This window comes from Ostrinia nubilalis, chromosome 26 (assembly GCF_963855985.1).
Source record: "Ostrinia nubilalis chromosome 26, ilOstNubi1.1, whole genome shotgun sequence".
Lineage (NCBI taxonomy): Eukaryota > Metazoa > Arthropoda > Insecta > Lepidoptera > Crambidae > Ostrinia > Ostrinia nubilalis.
In genome coordinates, this window is record NC_087113.1 from 1,667,315 (window position 1) to 1,684,410 (window position 17,096).

The 17,096-nt window shown below is 35.1% G+C and overlaps 1 protein-coding gene across 1 annotated transcript in view; it reads left to right on the top strand.

Moving 5' to 3' along the window:
* Nucleotides 1–17,096, top strand: part of LOC135084396 (nephrin) — a 304,519-nt gene that overhangs the window by 20,210 nt on the left and 267,213 nt on the right. The window contains exon 3 of the mRNA XM_063979170.1: nt 3,350–3,529. Within this exon, the coding sequence (XP_063835240.1) occupies nt 3,350–3,529 (180 nt within the window). The remainder of the gene's footprint in view (nt 1–3,349; nt 3,530–17,096) is intronic.

Genomic DNA, 17,096 nt, shown 5'->3' on the forward strand with positions numbered 1-17,096 from the left:
GGTTAGCTTTGGCGTCCATGCACTTGATTGTGGAGTGAAATCCGTCTGTGTTAGGAGTTCAAGCGATTTGTTTTGAGATGAAACAAGAAATTTTCACAATACTAATAGGTACCTAGAACAATAATTAGTTCAACATTCTCCACAATTAGTCCAAAGTAGATTCAATCTTGCCATTATAGTCTATATTGAAATACAACCATGATAATCAGAAGCGGTAAATAATGACCTAGATGTTTTCCCAGATTTTCCCAGTGAGGACAAAATTATCTGCTCGTTTGGTATAGGGCTTATTCTAAGTCCACTATCCTAGCTAGCTACCACCATCTTCGTTTGTTTCAGCCAAATGACGTCCACTGCTGGACAAAGTTTCCACAATGAAAGGTCCTGCGCTGACCACCATCTTACCAATGAACTATCTCTTCAATCTTCACTGACATACCTTCACGGAGCTGACCTTAACTTTTTATAAGATCTGTCTCAAGTTCTGATTCCGTTGCTTTATTTTCAAAATTTCAACCGTCAAAAAAGTGCATTACTTGATCCCTTATCTTATGTCTTAAACCTCAAAGGTGGACCTACTCCCAAATCAGTGTGTATTTTCAGGTCTATCTGTCACTATCACTCATGCTAGCATCTTGCTTCGCACAAAGGGGATGGATGCTAAACTTTGGATGACTTTATAGAAAGTGAAGTAGCACCACAAGCAAATCCGTAATGAATTTTCGGGTCCACCTTTCACTATCCCTCATCCTAGCACCTAGCTTTGCGTGAAAGAGATGGGTATATTCGAATCTTTGAATGACGTAGAGAACAGAGTAGCACCTAGCACAGGGCGTCACCTGCCATCCGACAATTGGCCCGGGCCAAATTGGCTCATTCATGCATTTGTATTCTGTTGCCTGCACTGTATCGTCCTGCATTGTACAGCACTTGAAGCTGTACATTTTCGGTGGAAATTCGATCTTATTTCAACTACATAAGAAACCACAACGTTTCACTTGACATATCATCGTCTGTACGTTCAAACCCTACACAAAATAAAACTAGAAAGAAAAATATCTAAACCTAACCTAGATATTTATTTATCAACTCGTAAACAACTGAATTCGCAGAACGGTAAGGTACTAGTTGATACGGCGAACTTTATACCGCCTATGTTCATCAGGAATTTTGTAGGATTCTTATTGTGAAATATTTTTTCAACTCTGTCTTGTAGTTTCAATACAAACAACATCAAAACTTTCCTATGATTGGGATCTAAGGTCCGTATTAAACAAGGCTAGTGACTCGATTCAATCATCATCATTGTCAGTCAAAGAAAATTTAGGATTGCTGACATTCAATTTAAGCACTAAAGTTAACCAATAAAAAAAAATTAAATTTAAGCCTGAAATCAAATCGAATTTTAAGCTTCGTTCACCAAAGTGTTGATTGACTAATAATATTACAATATAATTTAAAAATTGAAACTTGTATGAGATTACGAAAATCAATCTCACGCCAGCGAAACAAGTAAAAACAATTAACACAATCTATGACGCAATCGAAGCCCGTGCTAAATCCGATGGTACAAAAGTAATTTTGGACGTTGAAAATTATTTAGTCACAGGCCGAGTGCGGTACCAAGTAATTTTAAGTAGAAAAGGCACGAAATCTATGATGAATCGGTGAAATCGATACCGTGGATGTAAGTCACGCGAAGAAGTAGCGGTACGAGTGTCGAACCTTGTGTGACTCCTTGTATTGCAATCACTATTAGCATACAAGATGTCTGATCTGGGCCGTATTCTGTCCGCTTTTTTAAGCGAATTGTAGTCCATAGCTAGGTATGAGTGTCCTGAAAAGAGTCTAAACACTAATAAAGAGTTTGATTTAGAAATTGGTCATAAGCGTCTTCCAAAGAACGTTATAGAGCATGTATTTAATCCAGCCATCTTCTTTAGGTCGTCTGTCTGCCTGTCTCACACTTCGTTTAATTAGACTAAATTATGAACAGGCTAGTTTCTTTTAAGTTACCACCTACTTTGCTACATATTTAAGCTATGAGGATGTCCATTGAAATAAATAAAACCATTATTTTATTTTCTGTAAAGGTTTCGCATGTGTGTTCGGCCAAACCAACGCGATCACATGCGATCAGCCGGCGTGCAGCAATGGCAATCAATGCATTTAAGTCTGGTCGCCATCGCTGCATGCCGGCTGATCGCGTTGGTTTGGCCGAACTTTAAGTATATTGAAAAATCTCAATATCTCAGTCTTAGAAAACATGTTTGCGAAAGCTTCTTAAAATAACAATTATTTTCGTATCTTATGTACATCAACTTTTTGATCTTGCCAAATTCTGTGAACATGATCTTGTGGTTTTATTTGAAATAAAAAGACTTTTGACAGATAATTTAATATTTTGCGAAGACTTACGATATGAAAAAGTTAGCTTGAATATTAGCTGTATTGTTAGATATTTTTCATTAGGGCGCTTTTGATCCAGTTCTAGTAATTTAGTATTTGTCTGAAATTTAATATCACAGTAGGTACCTATCAAATTAATTTCAATTGAAAGATTACAGGAAATACTAATATACAATTTGCGCGTGATAGCTGTGGCCGTGACGAATTTGTTACATTAATTAGAAGAAGAAGAAAAAAACCTTTAAAAATATTGCTCCCAAATTAAATTATGGAAGCAACAATATCGGGTGTAGATTATATTATTATTGAAAAACTATGGCAGATAAAATAAATAATAGTAATTTAGTAGTTAAGTTGAAAGAGATTTCTTTACTTTATTCATCTCTGTGAACTTTTGTTTTGTTTTAACTTCTATGTGAAAAGGCTCATAATCTTTAGTTAGATTTCTTATTGACCTAGTTTTAAAATTGTGTAATTTGTTAAGTGATGTCTTCGTAAGTTTTTGTTTTGTGATTCAATCGTTATTTACATCACTTTCCTTACATGTATTAATATGTATTAATTTGTCAAGATTATCTTCTTCTTATCGAAAAATATGTGTATTATTTTAGAAACTCATTGCCAAATCATCGACTTCTCTCTCATCGTGGTCCTTCTTAAGCTCTCTAACGCTCGTATATACAATCATTGATATGAGGTCTCACAGTGCGCTTGGACGCACAGGGTCCCACGAACCAATCACAGAGCTCTATTCAACGATGTGCGTTCGATTTTTCGCTTCTCTTGAGCAAGTATCGTTTGTAACTGTATAATATAAATTTAATATAATATAATATAATCTAAATAACATTGTTATTACAGATTGATATTGTGCTGTGTACTATCCTTAAATAAATAAATAAATATAAGACTCCCTTTCTCATCATGATCTTTCTTCCAGGGTTCTCCTCCGTCATCCCCGGCTACCCTCGCTACACCATGTTCGGGGACCGTCGCCATGGAGTCTACAACCTTCGCATCGTCAACGCTTCTTTGGAAGACGATGCGGAGTACCAGTGCCAGGTCGGACCTGCCCAGATGCACAAGGTCATCAGGGCGAACGCCACGCTGACTGTAATATGTAAGTAGTTTTGAATATTTTGCTTAAATTATATTATAGATAGGGCGCGTCTTCATGGATGGCACGATCTATACTAAAGCCTGGTCCATGAGCACGTAGAATTTTGTCCAATGACCCCAAGCTATCCATCCTTATTGCTCGCGCGTAATTATATTGCTGTTGCGACTGTGCGACGGGCGCCCGCAGTGAGTGTGCGAGCGCGACAGCAACATAATTACGCGCGAGCGATAAGGATGGGTAGCTTGGGGTCAATGGACAAAATTCTACGTGCTCACGGACCAGGCTTTAGCTGACCCGGTGAAAGTACCACCAGGTAACAGTAGCGCCACCCAACGGATCTAATTGTGTTTTCAAACCATCCAGGAACCCATTGAAATGTACATACAAAGTTTCAAACAAAACGGTCCAGCTGTTTAGGAGGAGTTAGGTGACTAACACACGGACAGAAGAATACGAGTATTTATGGTGTATTGTGCCACGATTATCATAGGTTTCTGATTCACAACGAACTTCTATAAAAAAAACGTGATTTCTTTGTAGCGCGAAGAACCTATATTTCGTTTTTAGTTGACTATAAAATTAGATGCTGTTTTTATAAAATCAATAAACTATTAGACAATAAATACTAGATGTCGAATAGTGACCGATTTCTATTGATTTAAGTAAATCAACAATCTATGGAGGCTTTATAGCTTTAAGTGGTGTGTCAGTGAGTGGTGTACTACCATAAGTGACATAATAGTAACCAAAAGTAATAGTAGTTCGTTCAACAGGGTCCTCCCCATTTTGTTCAAAAGTGGCAGTAGGGTAAGCTATACCATTTAGAGGACGTCTAAAAGCGCTTTTGAAAAGCCTACCTGCAAAAAATAAGTCAATTGAAAGTTAATGTAGTAGTTCCACATGGATTTCTGGACAAATTGATAAGCATGAAATATTTTCTTTTCATATTTAACTTATAATCCAAATGGAGTAATCTGACATTTCTAAACTTACGTTATACATACTTTTGTTTTCCATCCAGATAAGTTATTTTTATCGTGCGGCTTTTGTCTTATTGGTAAGAATAAGACTTAAGATTTATAAATGTACCTTGACGTGACCTTTAAAGGGCGTGGTAACATGAAATGAGTGTGTAATGGATGTAACTCGTGTTTCTTGGGAATCAGGAGCGGTTAGGATGGATTGGATTTACACAGAAATGTGTCGTTTGTTTTACAAGTTACAAAATGTACCTGTAAAGGTATGTTTATCACTTAAGGACAATTCAAATCAGTGAAACGTTTTTTGCGGAAATGCTGAAATTTTTTTTTAAACAATAAGCTCTTGGCCTGCATATCACCTGATGGGAAGTGATGATCAGGCCGAACACGAAGTGAGCTTCAATAAAACTTATTATAGTGTGTATTTTGATGAATATTAGTCAAGATTCGACCAAACCAAAGCGTGCAGCCTGCGTGCGCGATGGCAATGGCGATGAGTAAAAATCAGTGGGATCGCCCATCTCGCCCGCAGGTTGCACGCGTTGGTTTGGCCGAACCTTCAGTATTAAGAAGTCTTTTCTCATCGTAAGAACCTTCCCTAAACTTTTTTCTGCGGTTGCAGGTCAAATCCCGCTAAGCCCAAACAGCTTTCTAAATTATAACTCAAAGGTGACTGACTGACATAGTGATTTATCAACGCACAGCTCAAACCACTGGACGGATCGGGCTGAAATTTGGCATGCAGGGAGATGTTATTACGTAAGCATCCGCTAAGAAAGGATTTTACGAAACTCCATCCCTAAGGGAGTAAAACGAGAAACACGCGTACGAAGTCGCGGGCGGCCGCTAGTTTCACTAATAAAGTTAAATATTTTAACCGCTAGTTAAGTAAATACCGCTCAGTAAGCCAATTTTTCACCGCAAATTGAATTACAGAAATAACCAAAGGATGATATCGCTAAAATCAAATTCAATCAATCATGAAGATGGAATAGCTTTTTGCAATTAATTAATTTACTCTGAGCCTGGTAACCGACCGAGAAATTATTCGCAAAGTCTGTAATCTTTGGGCTATCTTTCAAGGGTAAAAATAATCAATAACTAAAGTCTATCTTTGCTAATGATATTAATACTTCAATCCTTTTTATAAGACTTCATTCTTATTTTAATTTGGAAATGGCAAAACGAGGTACAATTATTTAACCCTTAATCAAATACTGGGAAATAATTTCCCGCTAAAGTTATTTGTGCGAATACCATACGAAATAATGTTTGGATTGGCTCATGCAATTGATAAGTATTTTATCATACGTTTTTTTTAGGACAGAACTAAGGTTAATTTTGAAAAAGCTCCTGTGTTTCGGGCGCTTTTCTTTAAAAAATCTAGAGTTCTCAAATATGAAACACTCAGATGAATCATCTCAATGTATTCCTAGTTTGCTTAGACTGTTGGTTTATTAACTAAATTGTCCGAAAATAGGATTCTGCGTTTCACAGGGCATGTCAAGCTGTCCAATTGAGCCATGTCGACGCCTACAGCGGCTTAGAAAGTTTCACACCAAGTCTCAGAAATTGTATTACAACCCACACGATTAGAAAAGAAGAATCGCAAAGATTATGTTGTAGGTGTATTATGTGGGAGTACTTATTTATTTTTGTAGATAAAATATTAATGTGTAAGTACCCATACTTTTCCGAGTTTCTCAAGATAGGAAGATTATTATACGGATAAACTTTTCATGACAAAGCATCTTCTCTATAAAATTTATTTGGAAAAGGCGATTGTACGACTTTTTCAAATTTCTAGCTTTTTCGTGATACAACAGAAAATCTAAATGTACCTAAACAACAGTTACATATACCACGTTTCAATATCTACTCCCACCTTTTTAATCAAGTACCAAAACAATCGAGCACAAAAATTAAAATAGCGCCACACTTTCCGGAAAAAATCCCTCCTAAAATACACTTCAATTATTATTATCATAAATACTATTCATCGAGACCTCCAATAGACAGTTATGGCCCATCACTATACATTTAACCCTTAAATCATACCGCGTAAAATATACCTACGTCTTACGTAACACTTAAGCGAAAAGTCTTGTACGTTGAAAGTGGGGGTACTATGAAAGGTTTAGGCATGATTCAGGGGGCACATAGACCTTTATATGTAAAGGATTGGATGATTTCAACACTGACGTTTGGAATTAAAGGGAATGTAACTTGCTTCGGTTTGGCGTTATGTAAAGATAGGGATGGGCAGTTATCGATGCTTTTATTGCGTTATTTTATAGTTATAGGTATAGATAATCGTTTACTTACATCTCAGAAGAGTTTTGGCAATACAGTTCTAGGCTGTTTTTCTGTAAGTAAAACATTTGGGTCGAAAAAAGTTATATTGTCTCTTTGATGTTAAATCTACTTATAAATATTATTATATTATCTTACAACCAAATGTAATGGATGACCTTGTTACGATTCTGTAACAAATTTTAGAATATCTCGGGTAAGTATTTCACCAACACAAATTATTTTAATTACCTACTATCATACACATAGCACAATACCTAGTACGCCATTACAGAAACTTCACAAAGCATTCCAAACTCTTTTGTGCTAGACAATATCTTGCTAATATTTAACAGTGGCAGATAGCAAAAACAAGGAATTTCAAAGTCATCAGAACAGGTCGGATGTATAATGAAGACGAAACTTTTGGCGTTACCAACTTGGAACATTAATACTATCTTGCCCTTTGAGATGTACTTTCAGAATTGAACAAGCCTAGTGATGTGACTGGATAAGTGATTTATCGATCTGTTTATACCATTTACAACCCATACCTTCTGTAAAATTTGAAATTCCAAGTTTGAGCCATCCAAGAATCCCCACCTGAACAGATTGTCCTTACTACGGCCGACCTACGTCTGAAGTCTATTTAAAGACTTCGTATTTTTGCGTTGTTAATATTTCCTTCAGTTTCACTTTTTCCATGCGATGATGGATTTGAATTTGAATTTGAACCTTTACAATTAACGTTACGTTTTACTCCATTGTTAATCATAAAACAAAGGAGTATCGTAAAGAGTTTTGTTAGTTTCAATACCCTGACAAATAATAACTCTAGGATGTACCTATCACTTGATTAATTAACGTAAATGATTTTTCTTTGTTCGTGTTATTATACTCGTATTTTGATCGTTAAAAAGTTATTCGAATAATGGCTAAGAAATTCGTATGCTATGAGAATTTAAAACGTTTCCATGAAGTCATAAGACCGATTTATCTAACGAAATTTACTTTATTGCTACATTTCATGTAAGTAATTGTTGTCAAAAGAAATTCCCACTCCGCAATCGATAACAAAACATCGATATATTATAATTTGTGGTACATTTGCACATCACTAAACCGCTGAGATGTTATACACAGATTTTTCCAGAGAATCTAGGCATTGATTTTAATAAGCAAAGTTCGGTGGCCGGAAATTGAACGGGTGATCAGCAAACATGAATACTTAAGCTTTGTATACCACGTTTATACAGGGTGTACCAAAACAATGTAAGTATGGATAAGCCTCACTATCTTATCATAACTATATCTTTAAATAGAACACGTAAAAAATATCATGGTTTTCGAGATTTTAAGATTTTGCAATGTGATATAATTTTTCTTTTTTTTCTATATTTTTTTCATAATTTTGAACTAATTTGTTGAATTGCATGAGAAACACGAATCTCAGGGTAAAATTTACTAAATATATCCAAAAAAAACTTGAAAATTGGATATTTTTACCATGGTCAAAATTTGATATTAAAGAGATCATGAGGAGGCCTAGTGATAGTTGCAGGGTTATCCATTGTTTTTGGGACACCCTGTATAATAATTACCAACATTAATGACTTGAGATTATGAGAATTTTGTAATGCCTATCTCGTGGAGTAATTAACCGGATGATTAAAGCTAGTTTGAGTTAAAATTAAGATGTAGGATTAAGCTAAAATCTAAGTTAGAATTTGATGAGAGAGAGATAGTAATAAAGAAATAGATGAGAGACTAAATTATTTTTAGTATGTGGGCCCTTTTCAGGGTATTAAGCACGTCTAAATATAGTTTGCCCTATCACCATATCGGGATAACATATTGGCTGGTGCTGATAAAAAGTGGCGGAAGAAACTCAAACGCCTGTCAGTGTGAAAAAATAATTCTAATCTGCTTTTACCTTTCAATACCTTTGTTTTGATGTCAAATCAAAGAAATGAATAGGTATTGGCCTAACTAGCTCATTGAAAATTACCAATATTTTAATGAAATCGATCGTCAGATGCCTTTTCGAGTCTCAAAAATAATGATTTAATGAATAATTCATTACATTATTACCCTCATCGAGTATTCAGAACGTACTTTTTATTGAATAATGAGATGTGGGAATGAAATGAAATAATCAACCAATAAAATTTAATTTACATCTTATTGTGCGGATTCACGCTTTTGGAGATTTTTTGAGTCTTTAACGGGCATAACAAGTCCATATTTTCATTGTTTTTGGACCTTAAGACAATGGAATAAAGTTCAAAATATGGTGGGAACTATATTCCCACTGTCGTATTAAGGGTTAAAGTCTTGGCGTTTTATACTGGAGCGAGTATAATTATTATGAAATGTATACTAAAGAAAATGTTTATTTAAACATTATTTTAAACTACCGTGGGATCGAAGTTTATAATCGAAAGTTGATTAATAACATGATTAAGTCAGTGACATAATCATGATCGTAATCATACTTAATTATGGGTTAATGTACAGTTATTGTGGTCATTCATAAAGTCAGTGGACGAATTTTAAGTGATTTCCCTTACGTGTCCGTTACTCAAGTGTTTTTATGTAAAGGCTCAGTTCCCCGTATTTTTTGTAAGATTTTGCTGATCTTGTGATCACAATCTACTCAGGGTGTAGATATTATCTACAATGGGGTAGAATCTATTAGCTTTTCCCAGCTTTTGGGTTGTAAATATACGGGTAAAGGTATATTTATTACATTACAGTAAGAAAACCATGGTAACTAACTGAAAAATAAGTAATAGGTAACTCGAGTAAAATACTCTTGATTGGCTTTAAATTAGGTAATAGTTGGTACCTACTTATAAAACAAATGTTTTGCTTGTACTATGAAGAAGACTTCCTTTTCTCTTTCGTAAATTTTTAACATAGATAAAAAATCAATAATATGTAGATAGCAAAATATCTCTTTTTGTATGTGTGTGTAAGATAAAAACGACCGATCCCATACAAACAAAACTTGTATCCGAATTCGTAATAACAATATTTAATATCAATACAGCTCCATCCCTAAATCCAATAAAACCAACCCCGCCATATAAAACTTCAAATTATAACCGACTTTATTCATTGCGTTTTTATCGATATCTGTCCGGTGTCCCATCACTATCTCTGTAATAGGAAGGCGACTATTTTACGAGAGACCTTTTATTCAAATTCTCGGGTTCCGTATCCAATAAGCAATAGTGGGGGCCATATATCTGGGACCTTCTTTGCATGTGGTAGTAGGGCCGAAATTATAAATTTTGAACCCTTATTTCAAGGGTTATTTCGTGAGCGGGTTTAACGGGCTTTTTATTGGTATTGAAAGGTTAAAGTTTATGTTTGGTTGACTTGTTTACTAGTTTTAGTGGCTTCGGACCGTGGCTTCGTTCGCGTGGATTTTTTCATGAATTTTTATCACTAAAACTATTTATTGCTTACCAAAAGAACGTGATAATTATGAAAATTATAAATAACTTGAAAAAATCGAACTGCCTAAGGCGGGAATTGAACCCACAATTTATAATTTTCAAATTAGTTTGAGATGCGACTCCAAACGCTAAAAATTTAATAACCGTGATAATTATGAATAATTAATTATATTTCTTTTACTTCCTACTATCCTACTTAATATTATAAATGCGAAAGTTTGTGTGGATTTCTGGATGTTTGTTACTCTTTCACGCAAAAACTACTGAACGGATTTTTATGAAACTTTACAGTATTATTGTTTATAACCCATAATAACATATAGGCTATAAATTATGACGATCTGTGACAAAATAAATTTCACGCGGGTGAAGCCGCGGGCAAAAGCTAGCACTAAATAAAATATTGATTCTTCTCACAAAGTTAAACTTCTGATTTCACTCCCTTTTAGTTTTATTTTGCCACAGATATATAGCCTATTATTCCTTTTCAAAGTGCAATTTTTAGCAAACATTGTTGCTATGCTTACTTATGTTGTCTTTTCAACCGACTTCAAAAAAGGAGGAGGTTCTCAATTCGACCCGTATGTTTTTTTTTTTTCTATGTTTGTTAAGCGATAACTCCGCCAATTATGAACCGATTTGAACAAATCTTTTTTCGGCGTATAGGTAATACCTCAGGGGTGGTCCCATTTAAATTTAATAATAGAAAAAACAACCCCCAAGGGTGGAAAATTGGGGATGAACTTTTTTATACGCAATATCTCCGCCGATTATAAATCAATTTGAACGATTATTTTTTTGTTGAATAGGTATTATCAAAAGGGTGGTTTCATGCGAATTTGAAGAAAATATTTCACCCCCAAGGGTGGAAAATTGGGGATGAACTTTTTTATACGCAATATTTTTAATTTTTAGTTTTTTTTGTGTTCACGCATTTGAAGTCGGTTTTATTTTTTTAAAAAGTTAATTATCTATTCAGAAAATAGTTATAATTTGAGATAAGTTAAGATAATTTAACCGAAGAACCTAATCTCGAATAAAAGCCACTAACTTAATAACCAAAAAGAACCACAAGCTAGCTGAAAAGAAAAGAAATAAAATACCCAACCGTTTTCAATTGCGCTCATGTTTTAACTGGTTATAAAGACACTTACAGCAACAGTGCGGTGCGAGTTGAGAACAAAAACACATTTAGAACTGCAGATGCAGTTTAATCCCATTAGAAAGGTAGTTGGGACGCTCACACTTAACGGGGGATATAAAATTGATTATTTAACTACTGTAGTTTAAAACAAATGTGGATAATTTCAGATTTAGAGAATATGTGTCTCAAAAGAACCTGAAGTAAGCCGGGCTAGAATGAAAGTTTATCGTGACATTTTATCGATTTCAGACTACAAATGTGTCGTTAAGATTGACGAAATTATATCGGTTTTTTTTATGCTAGACTTCTTCAGCAGTTTCTTGCTAATTTTATTCAGAGCTGCAGTTTAAAGGTGGTTTATGATAGTAAAAGGCTGAAAAAGGGAATCAGAACTGATCATTGATTGCCTGATCATCACTTACCATCAGGTGAGATACAGGCTAAGAGCTTCCTCGATGTGGATAAAAAAAAAGTTGAGAGTATATCTCTCACATTATGAACCATGGAGGTGTAGTTATGTGTAGTGGACAAAATTCTTTATTGTACAATACTACTGTATAATCTCATTTAACAAGTGTAAACGGGCTCTTATAGAAAACAAGAGTTTTCACTTTAAACGACTTGTTGTGGGTTTAACCGTGCACAAGTAATAAAAAATAATCATTGGATATAATAGACCATGTCATGGACTGCTTGTTAAAGAGTTGGTACCCTTTGATACGGGTTATTCTCAAAGGTCCACAGCTCTAAGTACTGGGTTCGATTCCTAGATAGTGCTTATAAAATAGAAAATTTCTGAATTTAAGAGATTGATTTAGTACAATTTCCTAGGATTTAACTACTTTGCGTAGCCTGAATTTGGTTTTCGTGGTTCAGTAATCAGATTTTTGATTTCGTTAAAATTTTTGCCAAATATTTTCATACTAATCTTTTTTAAGCGATTCCTGTATGTTACATTAGTAGGTACATACATTTCATTACTATGAGCATAACAGCAAAAAACGTTCAATAGTAAAACAAATTAAACAAATAACAGAAAACCTATAAAGTTGCATTAGAACACAGCCCCGTATAACGCATAAACTTTATTTAACCCGTCCGTAATAGTGGTGTGTTGTTATTTTATCGATACTTGCATGTTACTAGTATCGATTGCTTTACGATCAAGTTTTTACAGCTTATCACTATTCTTTTGAAAAAAAAATAAACTACAACTACTTCATAAAAGACTTCGTCTGGGTTGCACCATCTTACTTTAACTTTGACAAACGTCAAAAATCTGTTAAAGTCCATACAAAAACCACCGGTTATCGTTATAATTACGGTGAAAGTTAGGTGGCGCAACTCAGCCTTAGTCCCGCTACCGTAACATTTTTTTTATGTATAAGTGAAAGAAATAATATCGTGTAAATTTTGGGGTCGTCAAATGATGTCATCGACTATAATCGAACCATAACTCCACAGCACTATTCCGCGAACCCTCGCCAATTTTATATCCCATTTGACCCCAGTTGCGTTATCAATAACTTTTTGTAAAGATTTTAACCCTTACCGATACTGTACATCTTTTTTATAGGCAGATATACGGTCATAGCACACTTATCATCCCGGAAAGGGATCAACACCGTATCGCCTGTCCTCGCGCTGTCGAATCGTTGCAGTGCGGAGTTTCATACAAAGAATACTGACCGCCTCGAGTTGATACGGTGTTGATTCGTTTCCAGGTTGAAAAGTGTGCTTCGTTCTTTACACGGGTGCCGTTCCATCAATATTTTAGAAGGGTTAAGGAGAAAAACATAACTTCTCGCGTACTTGCAAATTTTATATAAGGGCGAGATTGCGTGGGTAGGATGAGTTCCGTAGGGTTGGTGGTGAGCAAGTTTTTATTTGTACTTAAAAATGTTAAATTTGCAAATAAGGGTGAAGTGGTCTGTGAAGTAGATTGTTTGAAGTTACAAGTCTTTGTAGAAGCAAGATGAGAGTTTTAAAGATTTTAAATTTGTAGGATCTATCGACACAAATGATTGAAGTGCCTTTGGTGGCTTATAAAGTATGCCATCAAAACTAATATTAAGACACTTTAATTAAACTACTAAACGGGATCTTGCAAAAACAGTTTCTGCAAAATTGGAATGTCTCTGTGGAAATGGAAACCAGCCCTAATGTTCACACGAATATACCATTTGCAGTGTCCTGCAAAAAACCGACCCGTTCTCATAAAAAACTCATTTATTTTTGCAAGTAGGCTTACAAAAAGCACTTTTACACGTCCCAGTATTAACCCCTACCACTGCTTCGGGACAATAAATGGGCCAGTGCTGAGAAAGAAATCCTAATCGAATTTGTAATCCTAATTTCAAACACACCTGTGCGATTGATTACCTGAGCGAGACACGACAGTCCGATTTTGCGGGATTGTTGGAAAAACTGGATTTCCGTGTGAACAAACCCTAAGGAAAGTAAGTTGGCCTGCTGGCAAGTACCTATTAAGTATTCTTTGCCTATGCAAGTAAAAGTTAAGATTCCCAACCGAAGTCTGAGCTAGCAGCCCTGGCGAGGATATGCTATGAAAGCTGTAAAACTTCATTGTTATTCCCTTTGTCTAGCTCGCGGGAACGAATCGAAATGGTCTGGTGTTTTTGACTTACTTCGATGGTTTCTTCTGTTAATTTTTTCTATTACTATTGTCAGTATAATAAAACAAAGTATTTTTCGTTAATTTCCACGTTATCCATTTGTGAATATATATTTTTACATTAACTCGACAACACTGAAAAAAATACTTACAATCACAACGAGGAAGTTCTGGGTCTGCATCTTTTTTTAAATTTATTTTTTATTACAATTATTTTTTATGACAAGGCAGTATTTGACCGCAATCGCACCTGGTGTTAAGTGAGATTCAGTCTAGGATGGAACTTATCTGCCCAGTAAGTGCCTATCTCACCTGATGGAAAGTGGTCATTGCCCTGATGGAAATTACCCTTATCCAGTGGGAAGTGATTTGGTGTCAGACTCATACAATATGATATTTGTCTATTTACAATATTCACGAGCACCGTGGCAAAACTCGCAATATCTAAAATTAGCCAGTCCAACACCTACACTGTTGGACTATTATAAAATATGCTAACTACGCAAAAAAAAATTGGGACTAAGTATTCCCACCTCTCGTTCCCACCACTGCAACTCCTGTGTAGCCAGGATCTACAGCTTGACCGCCAATAACCCAACCAGTGAAGTGTGTAGTGTTGTAAGTAACATCAAATCATTAATCATTATAGATAAATCTATACGATACGATAGAAGAATATCGAACACCACTGTCTAAATTCACGCCAAATACCGCATTGACTGCTGCAGGATATTTATTTAGATCCACAATTCATATTTCAATGTTGCCCGAACTCAATCCGGCTCACTTTAAAAATTCAAACAGATATCTCACAAGAAAATCGACACTTTATCCAGGGACTGTTCTTGTAAGTTACTGGAAATAGGGATGTAGCTGTATCGATAGTTTTCTGTTTCGAATAACGACAGTGTTGGGCGAAGTTGAAACGCTGTTAGAGCTTAATGTTAGAAACAAACAAAAGATAAAAAATACTGATAAAACGCTAAAGAACATTGAATTTACAAATGTATGTATTTCTAAATAAAATATACATAAGAACTAGTAAAAGAAATGAAATAGCAATAAAGAATTTGATTTGAATTGAATTGAAATCAGGGAAACACTTTTCTTATTATTATAATTCCCTTAGTTATTTATTATTTATAATCGTACGTAAATAAATAATGAAACATTTTGTTATATCGTAAATACCTACATTTAGATCTTTATTTCCTTCGCTACTCTTCCTTTTTTAATTTTTATCGATATCGACAAACTCTTACAACACTAGCAAAAAAATTTGCATTCTCGCTAGGAACAAATGTTAGCCAGTCTTTATACTGCTAGTCTAACTTTAGAATGGGTTCGGGATTTTATATGACTTTAAGTTTTTATATCGCGCTGAAAGATGTTTAAATAAGTAGTAAAGTTTATACATACGGTTAAATGCTTTTATATGAAGTTTAATGCGCTTTAATATAACACTAATATAATTTAAGAGTAATACTTGCTGTTAAAGAAAATTTCTATGAAATGTTTGTGAATATGGATGGATGAATGGATGGATATAAAATATGTTTATTTGTCACTTTTTCACGAATAAACTTCTACACGGATTTTGAAGAATCTTAAAGTATTGTTTATAAGTAACGAATTAACGATATTGAGTTAATTGGTCAAATTACAACGATAAGTGTCATAAGAGTCATTCTTTCACAAACCGAATTTCAGTCAAGCGAAGTCGCGGGCAATAACTAGTTAAATATTGTGAATTTAAGCGAAGCATATTTAGATGAAATATCGTAATACCCTCGCCCTAATCAAATGACGTATCACTTGGATTGGAAGTCCCAACCCAAACATTATTTTAGCCCTAAACCGTAGTCATTCATCTAAAACGTCTCATTTTAAATTGATACTGAGTATGATCGATCAGGGTTTATAAAATACACTTCTATAAAAGAATTTGATCGGCCTATAAGGTGGACCGACGACCTCATAAAGGTGGCGCTGGATGCAGGCCGCTACTAACCGGGCGATGTGGAAATCATTGGGGGAGGCCTATGTTCAACAGTCCTGTGGCTGAAATGATGATGATGGTGAAAAGAATTTAGCGAAACATGGACTTTATTTTATGTATATTTGACCATCATTATGTTACCTGTTTCTGGCAAATAAATAAATTTGAATTTGAAAATTTGAAAGAATTTGAACTTTTTTCTTACTTATGGGATTTTTTTATTTACAATGAGAAAGTTTTTGGCCACCCTGATGGAAAGTGATGATCAGGCCGAAGGTGGAAGCGAGCTTCAGCTGGTATAACTCAACCATAGAGGAACTGGTTATTTTAACTTTGAATGCCGGAACATAAGAACTTTATAGTGAAGATCAGGCCGAAGATGGAAGCGAGCTTCACCTGGTATCCTCAACTATAGAGGATTGGCTATCTCACCTCTAACTGTCGAACGTTAACTTCAAACTCCTCTTATGTTCTTCTGATTAATTTCGTTGCGGGTCCAATGACAGTTCAACTTGCCCCCGGGACTAACTTGACCTTCCCTGGTTGGGTTTTCATTGGCGGTCAAGCTGTAGATCCTGGCTACACAGGAGTTGCAGTGGTGGGAATGAGAGGTGGGAATGGGAATAGTCCCGTATCCTTCCTCTAACTGCCGGAACACAATGATGTTCAAAATACATAAGAAAATACATATTTTCTGTGGCAGGTTGATGTCGACTGTACTTAGCGTACAATATACTTCACACCAAAAACATACTCGTACATTTTCGCGTGACATGAGTAATGATTGGTTTCTACCGTTCTACCCCTACCCAAGTTATTTTTGAAGCGAGACGAACATACAGTATTGAGAATACTTAATATTATATCCTGTATTATGGATATAATTGAGAATTATGTCCATAATACAGGATGAAATTTTGTGCCACCTGAAGGGAAAGAGAATACCTACTGTTGAAAAAAAAAGAGAACTACATTCAAAGATTCCCGAAAATTCGCTTGCCACACCCGGGAATCGAACCGACTAAAATCTGTTCAAAATTACATCCTGTATTT